Here is an 11851-nt window from a genome sequence, read left to right on the forward strand (position 1 = left end):
AGTCTGTTAAATCGCGTTGTTTACCCATATCTTCAGAAAAAAATCACTTCTACTGTCGTGGTAAACAACCTGCTTCCCTATTTATAATGGTCTGGCCTCTAGCAACTTCAGCACGAAAGTATAGCTAATTTGCCTAGAAACGTCAGGTGTTCATAATAATGTGGCCTCTCAGTGTTTATTTCAGCACCTTCAAGTTTCCCTGTGAAGACGCTTATGCCTCTGACAGAGAAACTAGGATCTAAGGCTTGACCACTGTGAGTTTAATCCAAATTTACTCTTTATGTGTATTGGCCAGAGCTTGGATGATGGATCAATAAATATTTTCTCAGCCCCAGTGTATGTTTTCTATGTTTATGAGACTCTATCCTTTCATTTCTTTTTGACTCTCTCATTGGCTGACAGGTTCACTGTATTTAATCTTTGGATGACATTGAGGTAAAAAAAAAAATGTTATAGAGGAGATTTCTGAATTAGGAGCAGGGGGAAGCTGGACTGCATACTGTTTAAGGGTCTCTTACAACTCTTCATATTCTGTACTTTACCTGCATAGCAGCAAGCATATAGAGTAAGTATGATTACTGTGATATTTCCATAACAGTTTACCTCTGACTGGCTTCCTGTCACCTGTCTCATCAATCCCATTCTGCTGTTTACTCCTTTAGATTTTTATTAACAACGAGTGGCAGAACTCAGAGAGCGGGAGAGTGTTCCCTGTCTATAATCCAGCCACAGGAGAACAGGTGTGCGAAGTTCAAGAAGCCGACAAGGTACGTCCTTCTTAGAAAGAAGACTCCCTGTGAAGTTACTTTCCAGACACCACCACTGACATTCACTCATCACCTTTCTCATGAGAGCGGTTGGTTCTTCCTTTCCCTGGAGTGTTGTCTCGCTTCAGCTGTGCCTCGTTCTCTCTAACAGGCGGATATAGACAAAGCAGTGCGGGCAGCCCGCCTGGCGTTCTCCCTCGGTTCCGTGTGGAGAAGGATGGATGCTTCTGAGAGAGGACGCCTGTTGGATAAGCTCGCAGACTTGGTGGAACGAGACAGGGCAGTGCTTGCAGTAAGTAGCCTAAGCAAACATTGTCTTTACCCCAGATTTATCTTTCCATGAAATTCAGATTCCTCACTCTTTATGAAAGTATGAAGTGAAGGAGACCGGGGGAACAAGCTACGGAGAATGTAACACAAGAAAAACGAGAGATGTTTGGCTTTTGCATCAGGTGGGGGAGGTAAGCGGAGGACCAGCTGAGTGTCTCTTCTTACTTAATTTTGAAGAACAAAACCTTAGCTTCCCATTACTGGTACGGGCCTTCCTGCCTCCCGCCCGCCCTCAACAAACAAAACAAGCCTCTTAAGCAGCAGGAGAGTCACCATGCTGCTTGCAGAAAACCAATACCAAATGATTCACTGAAGAATCAAAAGGACAGTTTTTGGCTCCCCAGAGTTAACCCCTCTTGACTAAGAAGACTCCTTCAGGAGCACGGGGCGTGATGGGGACGCCTGGTGCCCTCCTGCTGCCTTGGTTCTGTCCCTTTCAGCTACTTCCTTTCACTAAAACGGTCTTTTTCTTACATAAGGAACGTTCCTCTCTTAATGTTTTTGTTGTTGTTACTGCCAGTTTTTAAAGTAAAATCATTTTGTTAGAGAAAAGACTTTTTGGAAGCTGGAACCATGGGGGAATGCCCTTTCGGTACACAAGGGATCTCCACGTGGATGACGTACAACTGACCAATTAACATTTAGGGCATCGCTGCTCAGTCAGGGCATTCAAACCACGAATACTAGGTCCTGCTGTCTACCTGGGCAAACAGGTCCCCGTGGGGCTTGCTTCGGGAGAGGCAGGCATCGGTACCCTTCCTCAGTTCACACCTCCCAAGGCCCCTCCCTTCCACCAGCCCCTCAGGGATCAGTTCAGAGTATGGAAACAAACATGCATCCTTATGGAGATGGTTTGGAACGCTAGCTATACGTAACCTTTATTCATCTATAAAACCGTTTCCTAATCTAGTCCTTCAAGGAGGTGCTTATTTATATTGTGAAAAAGGTGTTTCATGGTGAAATGGCTCCTTCTTGGAGATTCACAAGACACCAAGCATATTAACAACTCTGAAAAGCCCTATCCAATGTTTCTCAAACTTATTTAAGCCTCAACCCCATTTTTTTTTTTTTTTTTGGCTAACCTATCAATATCATGCAAAACTGAATTCTCTGGAATAGCTTAGGGTATTCCAAGGTATATGATTTTTTTGAAAATGAAAGTTATATTTTACTTAAAAAAAAATCCCTAGCACAGTTCCTGGCACATAGTCAGTGGGAGGTACCCTGAGGGTCTGTAACGGTCAGCTTGATTGCGTTAAAGACACAATATTTACAACATCAGATTAACAATATGTACTGGATGATGGTATAGCTCATTTTTGCAGTTAAGATTCATGTCATAGGATTCAAGTGCCATTCTTTTTCTGACGTATGTCTCACTGTGATGACACTTGAATGGCCTCTCTTCCTTTAAACCCTACCAAGTCACGAGAGGTATGAGTGTTAGTAAGAGGTAGCCTCTGGAATGTAGGGGAGCTCCTGCGGAATTGAGGTTAATACTGTATCTGAGTAAACACAGTTGAAAATAAACCTAGTCTGGCAGCTCTCAGGCCGATTTGGCTGGTGTCAGTAGCTCCTAGGGACCATTCAGGTGGCCCAGATTCTCATTATTGACTCTGTTCCACTCTGTGCTGTGTAGAGGGCTCTGTGCTAGACGTGGAGAATTAATGCTCATCTCATGAACATTTAAATATTATAAAAAGTACTAGGAAGTAATTTTATTTCTCTTAATAAAGGTGAGTCAATGTACAGTGATAAGTAACATGATATTTTATTTATTTTTTTGAGGTGACATGGTTAATAGGATCATATAAGTTTCAAGTGTGCATTTCTGTGATACATGATCTGTATATTGCATTGTGTGCTCCAAATTCAAAGTCAAATCATCGTCCATCACCATGCACTAGGCCCCCTATACCCTTTACCACCTTCCCACCCACCTCTCTGTGGTAACCACCACACTGTTGTTTGCATCTATGGGTTTCAGTTTTATATGCCACATATGAATGACATCATATGGTTCTTAGCTTGAGAATATTATGCTAAGCAAAATAAGTCAGTCAGAAAAAGAAGCTAAGTAACATGATATTTTAAAACAAATTTCATCTTATACACACAGTAAGTGGACAAGTTGCACTGTAAATCATAGTATTTTCATGTTATGGGATGGAGAATATTTCCATTTTAGTTTTCAGTGCTCAGTTTTCATACCCCTATGTTTTATAAAGTGTCCTTATAGAAAAGGGCATGAGATTACAAACATGTTTTGTTTCTTTCGTTTGTTCACCTTGCAACACTGTTAATATTTCTCAAGTCAAAGTACTCTTTTCTCATTTCAGTGTATTCATTTCTAGTTCTTTTTGTTACAGATTTAACCACTTTAGGAACATGTGATTAAAATAATAACATTTATCATCTAAAACTGCCTTATATCTCTATTTTTATTAAATGAACCAGATACTTCACTCTCAATATGTAATGGTTGCTCACATAAATATTTACAAAAAAGCAGCCCTCGAGTAGTTAAAGTCTGAGCTTCCCTGGAGGAGACCTTGTTTACTTGGTGGCAATAAATAAACGTACTGTGCGCCGTGGATATTCCATTCCCCAGCAGGGGTCTTGGCAGCTGTGGAAAACGTTTTATATTCTCATCAGTTGCATAAAAGCCCATGTCCCTGCTCCTCTTTGTGGACTCAGATTACTGGTGTGGACTCTTACCCCCCATCCCCCCCCAGCTCTGATCACTAATATAAGAGAAAGTGGTTTGACCAGAGAGAATTTGTTTATCACCAGTTGAAGAAATCTCGTATTTATGCACTTGGATAGTGATTACTGGGAGCGTGCAAACCCAAGAACATGCGCAGATATAGTCATTGTGATTTTTACTGGAAACGAAACTAAACTGGCAGTACTGAAATCTTTGTATTTGAGAAATCAGAGTTGACCATGTATGCATCACTGTCCGTATTCACCTGTGCTCTCTCGCTTTCTTTTGTCTTCTGCTCCAGAAATTATATAGCGTATCACTGGAAAGTTCTCTCTGTTTCTTTTCCCGCAGACCATGGAATCCCTCAATGGTGGCAAACCGTTCCTGCAAGCTTTTTACGTGGATTTGCAGGGGGTCGTCAAAACCCTTCGGTATTACGCAGGCTGGGCTGATAAAATCCACGGGATGACCATTCCTGTAGGTACGTGAAATCTGAGTACATTGAAAAAGGAAACAGGAGACCCCACCAGAAACACACTTTTCACCACCAAACACAAAGGGCAGTCACATAGAATGCAGATATGAGCACACTTAAAGCAGACTGAACCGAACAAAGAGCCAAACAGATTACTTCACTCGGATAATGACCCTATTTCTACACACAGACAGTTCACATATAAGTGCAGGGTCAAGCCACTTACATCAATACATCAGTCAGCCAGGAACAGGTATGTGTCTGTCAGCTGCTGAGTGCTCAGCACTGGGCTCGGTTAGGCTCAGAGCTGGGGAGAGGCCTCGGGTGTGGGGAAGTCTGGGGAAATTCTGAGCAGATTAAAACATAGTTCTTTCCCTCCTGAAACATAAGATCTATTTGTTTAGAAGGAAATACTCTAAAATGTTAACAGTTGTTTTCTCTTGGTGGTGAGATTATGGATGACGTATTTCTTTTAAAAAAATACTTTTCCATATTGACCATGATTTACTTTCACAATCTATGAAAGCAACAACCATCCTGATACCTTTCTTTTTTTCTTTTTCTTTTTCTTTTAAGTCATGTGGCTCGGCCTATCAGTGCTGTGTTCCTTTAAAGGAGAGGGAAAGTATCCAGACTAAGTTAGTTGGTGGAAAGTTCCTGACCTGAGCAGGACTATTAGGGGTAGCGAATACCACATGGAGTGCTTGCCCAGCACCACAAAAGGAAGGCACTGTTATTAACCTCCTCACTGATAGAGGAGGAAAATGAGGCCTAGGGAAGTTAAATAGTTTTCTAACTAACCCAGCTAGAGTTGTAGAGCTGAAAATTTAACAGTAGAGCCTGGTGACTCGGCTCACTAGAGGATCTGTTTTACCTACTGGGAAGAAGAGTTATGGCAGGAAAGGGACCGACTGAAAGAGCTGTGTGGATGGGAGTGTGAATAGATATAAGGAAAGAAAATACAGGTTTATTGAGTGGCTCCTGGAGGTTGCCAAGTCCCGTGCCAGGTACTCTACCGGTGTTCTCCGGAACACGGCCTGCTCTCCCTGCGCGCACTAGGAAGAGTGTGAAGTGATGCTGGGATCCTGGAAGTGCCCTGTGAGGCCTTCCTAGACTGAAGAGTATCTATATATATAAAAAGCCAGCAATCGGAACCCTGGAATGATCAGAACGACCAGTCGCTATGATGCCCACTGCAGCTGGCCAACAGGCCTGATTGGGGGCAGGGACAGCTGGCCAACTGCCTGCTGCCCCTCCCCCTAGCTGGCCCTGTCCCTGATCAGCCCCCATTGGGGTGAGCTGGCAGGACCCCAGCCATGCACAAATTTGTGCACTGGGCCTCTAGTTGGTTTATAAAACGGGGATGGTTGGCTGATAGTGCAGATGGCCTAGAGCAGTTCTTCTCAAACTTTATTGTGCCTGTGTACCACCTGGGATCTTCAAGTGCAGTTTCTGATTGAATAGGTTGAGGGTGGGGCCTGAGATTCTGTATTCCTAACCAGCTGCCAGGTGATGCCTGGGCTGTGGGGCCTCTGCCTTGAGTAGCAAGGAGAGGATAGAGGGCAGGCACCTGCTCTCTCAGATCCTATGTTAAGCATTGGGGACTTCAAAGGTGAGTAAGTAAGATGCTCATAAAATAGTAAGGAAAAGCAATAAGTAGACAAGCAAATGTAGTGCAGCGTGGTTTGTTCAGATGTGGAAGCATGAAGTTCAATGAGAATCCATAGGAGAGGCAATCCTAGCCGGTATTAAGGTTTCCTTGAGAAGGAGTTGAGATGAACAAGCTGATACCCGAAGGGTAGGTACGTAAAGATGGAGATAGGGCCATCACAGGTGGTAGCAATGCCTGTGCAAAGCATGGGGGGAGGAGAGTACAGAGTGGTAGTGGATCTGAAAGTATAGCCAGATATAGAAGACAGTGGGGCTCTGGGGCTGGGGAAACTATGGTACATGTTTTATTCCAATGGTGAGTCACTGAATTATTTTAAATACATGAGTGTCATGATCAAAATTGCACTTTGATTAAATGATGGACAATCAGTTGGGTAGAGCAAGTATCTGCTTCCTCCCCCACCCCCTCGTAGGGTAGCCTCCCTAATATTTGGGAGGAGGAGAAAGGGTTATGGCATGACCATTCTGAGCCATCCACTGGACAGCTGCTTCTTCTGACTTGAGAGCCTCTCCCATTCCTCTCCATTGCATCCCACTCAAGGCCCACAGTGGATGTTATCCCAGAATCATGCAGTATCTGTCATTTCCTGCCATGATTCTCAGTGGAGCTGTTGTCTCTGACCATAAATCTTATGCTCTGACCCTGCTACGATGGCACTTCTAATTATGTTGATAAATAATAACCGTTACTATGATTTAGTGAACACCTTATTTATGCTCATTATATTATCTCTAATCTCATAGCAACCCAGCAGGCAAAGTGTTATTTTCCCCATTTTGATCATTTTAAACCTATATTCTCTCATGTCCACAAACTCTTTATGATGGAGGCTCAAAACTTGTTTGCAATTAATGGAGGGAGAAATGGAGGTTAATAGATTTGCATAATTTTTTCCTCTGTAACTACCTAGTGTTGATTTTATTGATTTTGTGATATGTAAGCAGAGAAAATATAGTTCATGCTTTAAGCTGAATTCCTACAGAATGGCTTTCTATTAGCCTACAGAAAAGGTTAAAAACCTACTCAGGTCATATGTAATTATTTATCCACTTCCATCCCTTTTCAGTTTTATGTGTTAAACAAAACAATCGGTAAAAAGTGCTCAGACATTGACTCAGATCCTAAGGCTTTCCCTTCAACAGCTACATCTTGTTTGGTGCTATTAACGATGGGCACATACGGTGAAATCTTATTGTTCCCTGAGAGGGGGAGCTATTTGATCTGCCCACCTAAGAAGAATCAGGGTAGTTAGTGGAACCTGAATTGGCAGTGACAGGAGGTCATGAAGTCTGTTTCACATGTAACCTCTTTGCGAGGTTTAAGGCTGCAAAGATCTCAAGGATTCCTAAGGCCAATCTCATTTTTCAGACAAAGAAACTGAGGTTCAGAGAAGTAATGTAAAGTCTCAGTGTTTGTATAGGTGTTTATAGTTTATCATTATAGCCGTAAACTGTTCTGCGAGGTCTGTTCAGTATCTGTTCAGTGTCAGAATACATAGGAATCTGCCAGGGGACATGACGGGATGTTTCAGTGTAGCTGGTCTAATTGTTTTAATACTGGAGAGGGGCAGATGACCTTCCATTCACTGAATTCTGTACAGATTTTTATGCTATCAAATAAACTAATTTTTAGTGTGACCAGGTATATCAAACTAACTGCAGTTCTTCAAATACTCTTAGTATTGTAATGTAACTGAGAGCTAGTTCTTACAGTCCATTTTGGATAAACTTCTCAATTTCTGGCACATTTTAGATTTTTCTGGTTTTATTGACTGTACACATTACCCAATTATACTGTCTAGTTTTTGTATAGATTGTGTCAATGTCAGATATGCTTATGAGAATTCTGTAAAAAAATTTTTTCAAGTAACTATAAAATTTGCTTTAAGAAATAATGTTTACTCTGAAGGAATAATCCAAATAATTAAATTGTTATAATTAACTAAATAATTGCTCTCTCTTCTGTGTAAGTTTTTCTTTTTAATCCTCACCCAAGGATACTTGCCCATTGATTTTTAGAGAGAGTGGAAGAGAAAGGGAAAGACAGAGACAAATATCAATATGAGAGAAACACATCGATTGGTTGCCTTCTGCACATGCCCTGACCAGGGCCCAGGCTGGGGAGGAGCCTGCAACCAAGGCACATGCCCTTGACTGGAATCAAACCCAGGACCCTTTGGTTCACAGGCCGACACTCTATCCACTGAGCCAAACCAGCCAAGGCTCTCCTATGTCATTTGTTGAGTTCCCCTCAAAAAACATTGAACAGTAGCTTAAGTGCATTTCACAAATATAGAGGAAGCTTATTACTCATTTCTAGGGAAGAAGACGATACAATTGTAGAAATGGCTCAATCTATACCTATAAAATTTGATCCAAAATTCAACCAAATTTATCCTATATAATCAAAGGGTAATATGCAAATTGACTGAACTGTGGAACAACCGGTTGCTATGACACGCACTGACCACCAGGGGGCAGATGTTCAACATAGGAGCTGCCCCCTGGTGGTCAGTGCGCTCCCACAGGGGGAGCGCCGCTCAGCCAGAAGCTGGCCTCTGCAGCACTAAGGATGTCTGACTGACGTGGGGGGCAGGCCTAAGTTGTCAGTTGGACATACCCCAAGGGCTCCTGGACTGTGAGAAGGCGCAGGCTGGGCTGAGGGTCCACACCCCCCGGGTGCACGAATCTTGTGCACCAGGCCTCTAGTAGTATGATAATGTCTTTAATTGTAAGAAATTTATATTCCTCATGCTGTGTAAACACTCAGGTGTAAAACACATCAGGGAAGTTGTCTCTGGGTGAGTCTTAAACTCCTGTAAGAGTGGTATCTTACTCTATAATTTTACTTTCTTGAGTGAAATGGGAAAGAGGCTGAGAGATGAAAGCCTTACACGTGTGATTTAGTATTTCTGTTTCGGTATCTCATCTTTTCTTTAGTTTTCTCCACCATAGTTATTATGCTCTGACTTCTCAGTTCAGGCTGTGGGATTCAGAACATTTTTTTGGTGTCTTCATCAAATGCAGGCCTTCATGCTGAGTCTGGTTCTCTCTGCTTCATGGTTGGTAAGGAGACCTAAGATCATCACAGCCCCAAGTAGAGAGTCTGTGTTTGGGTGGAGATGTTTTCTACATCAAGCCCATGAGAAATGAAGGGAACAACCTTTAAGTCATCTTGCCGTACTTGGGGAGTATCCTATATAATAAAGACCTAATATATTAGACTGAACAGCAGAACGACCCCCCGAACATCCTTCCAGACGATTGTCCGGATGACCTTCCGGATGAAGTCAGGGCTGCAAGGTCCAGCCAAGTCAGCCGGGGCTGCAAGGGTCGAGCCCCTTGCACGATTTTCATGCATCAGGCCTCTAGTTATTAACATAGAAGATGGGAAAACGGGTGGTAAATTTTTCTTGTAGCAGATGAGAGTACTCATTATGTATCACCTTAGGTGTAGAAGGGAGAGAGAGAGGTTATTACTATTGCTCCTGTGAGTCAACTTGCCTAGGAAAAGGGGAGAGAGGTGTTCAGCCTTGTGCCCTGCTCCCCCCGCCCCCACTGAGGTAAGGGGGTGTTGCTCTGCAGTGTTCCCTGTATACCTTAAGATGCTGGAGTTTCTGTGAGTTCTCTGTGTCCACATTACAGATCCTCACAGAGTCATCCTCGCCTTTTACAAAAGAGTTGTCATTTTACCCCATTTGAACTTGTTGACATAACACGGGTCCTATGATTTGTGATATCCACCTAAATCCAACACCTTATTCACAAAAGAGTCTTTAATATGTTTCTAAGTAAGGGTAATGAACTTGAAATCTGATGACCTAGTTTCAAGTCCAGGAGCCACAATTTAATATGACTCTGAGCTTAACCTACCTGCGCCATATTTTCTCTATTCATAACATGCTGATAATAACAGTTGCTGTGTTTCTTATCTCACCAAATTGTTTTGAACATGAAATAAGAATGTGAAAATATTTTGTAAGGCTCCATAGAAATATATATGTTTTGTTCATATTTTGCTATTTTAAAAGGATTCAAAACATTGATCAGATTCCCCTACACTTCAGACTCCTTTCAGGCAAATTAGTCGAGTTACCAGAGAGGCAAAAATAAATAAACAGAAATGAAGTCAGCATGAAGCGGCTGTAGGTCATCACAACGCCTGTCGACTCCCATTTACCCTCTTGGTTCCATTGAACCTTGCTATTCAGAGTGTGATCTGTGGGTCAGAAGTGCCGGCCTCACCTGGGAGCTTGCAGAGTCTCAGGTCCCCCAGACTTCCTGACTCAGAGTCTGCATTGCAACAAGACCTCCAGGGGCTTTGTGTACACTTTTAAACTTGAGAAGTACAATATAGCACACCACCGGGCGCTTGTAGCATGCAAGGTGACTCTACACAGTAAAGGAGTGAGAACGTTTTTTATTGTAGTTATTAGGTTTGAAGAAATCAGAAGAAAAGATTGCTAACTCATGAAACCAGCTGCTTCATAGATTTTCTTTAAGGTGATGCTAACAAGTAGCCATGTATATATATTTAAAAGATGAATTGATTTAACAGAATGATTGAGTAAGTAATAGAGTAGTTACACTTGGATATAGCAGAAATGATAAAGGTGGCTCTTGAGCGATTGGTGTTTGGGTAACTTTAGTCTGGAAGCTTGGTGGGATTTGGAGCAGGTCGTACTACCTGGGAGGGCCTCTGAAGTGCCTTTAGCCTTAGACAAGGATGCAGGTAAAAGACACAGCTACTGTGTTTGCCAGGGCCCCAGATCAGACTAGGGGTGTCCAAAATCATCTTGTGCTGACCAGACTGGAATGCAGACTGAATTCAAGGTCTATGGTCCTTCCTTTATCTCTTTCACTCTGTGCTCTGTTGGGAAGATTCAAGCACCAAGCCTGTATTTCTTTATTGACTACTTAGAGGAACTGTAGGGACAGAAGATTCTGAAGTTCCTTTCTCTGAGCCAGACTTTAGCTAATTGTCCAATCTGTGAGCTGTTTATTCAGGAAAGTTTCATTCCCCATACTCAGTTTCTCTTGGGACATAATTACAGAGTTCCTCGTGAGGTCAGTTTTTAAGATTTTGCCTACACTTTTTCCCTTCTCTTTCATTTTTTCAGGAACTTTCAAAATCATATAAGTAATACCACTAAATTCTTCAGCACTTAGCACGTAGACGGGGAAATGCTTTATGAGTCACCGTGCTGTGCTTGCACAAGTGCCTTGTGGATTTCCTCTGAACCGTTACTTTCCCACATGTGCTTCTAAAGCAAGCACCTGTGTTGTTGTTCAGTTCCTCTTCCCATATTTTCCTCAGCCCATTTGTACTCTATCTTGATTTTTATGGTTTGTGATTATCCACCTGAATCCATCACCTTAGCCGAACTGTAGAATTTACTTGGGAAGGATTTCCTTGGAATTGAAACTCTTTAGCCTATTGATTGGTATTACTGCTCCCCATGGAAAACCTTCCCTGGAAGAAGAGCCTGACATCACAATTATAGCTACTGAAAAAAAAAATCTGAAACATAAAAAGGCATTAACATTAAAACCCCACCTTTACAGAGATTTATAAGTTGAAGAAGGGTAGTAGCTGGCATTATTGTAAAGAATGACATCTATGATAATTCTTGAGTCATCTGCACACAAGACTAAGGTATATAAAATGATAGTGTTTACAGCTTTATTTATAGCTAGAGGCCTGGTGCATGAATTCGTGCACAGGTGGGGTCCGTAGGCCTTGCCAGTTATCGGGGCCAGCCGGCCTGGGGGAGGGACCATGGGATGTTGGCCGGCCACAGGAGGTTGGCTGTGGGAACGCATTGACCACCAAGGGGCAGCTCCTGCATTGAGCATCTGTCTCCTCGGGGTCAGTGCACATCATAGCAACTGGTCGTTTGG

The 11851-nt window shown here is 42.5% G+C and overlaps 1 protein-coding gene across 1 annotated transcript in view; it reads left to right on the forward strand.

Annotated features, from left to right (window-relative positions):
- The first annotated feature begins 666 nt into the window (after window positions 1–666).
- ALDH1A2 (aldehyde dehydrogenase 1 family member A2) overlaps window positions 667–11851 on the forward strand; it is a 52439-nt gene continuing 41254 nt past the window's right edge. Inside the window, exons 1-3 of the mRNA XM_006765229.2 lie at window positions 667–767; window positions 919–1059; window positions 4156–4285. Coding sequence (XP_006765292.1) covers window positions 985–1059; window positions 4156–4285 — 205 coding nt within the window. The 5' untranslated portion in view covers window positions 667–767; window positions 919–984. The remainder of the gene's footprint in view (window positions 768–918; window positions 1060–4155; window positions 4286–11851) is intronic.

The sequence above is a fragment of the Myotis davidii genome, unplaced genomic scaffold (genome assembly GCF_000327345.1).
Source record: "Myotis davidii unplaced genomic scaffold, ASM32734v1 scaffold441, whole genome shotgun sequence".
NCBI classification, from domain to species: Eukaryota; Metazoa; Chordata; class Mammalia; order Chiroptera; family Vespertilionidae; genus Myotis; species Myotis davidii.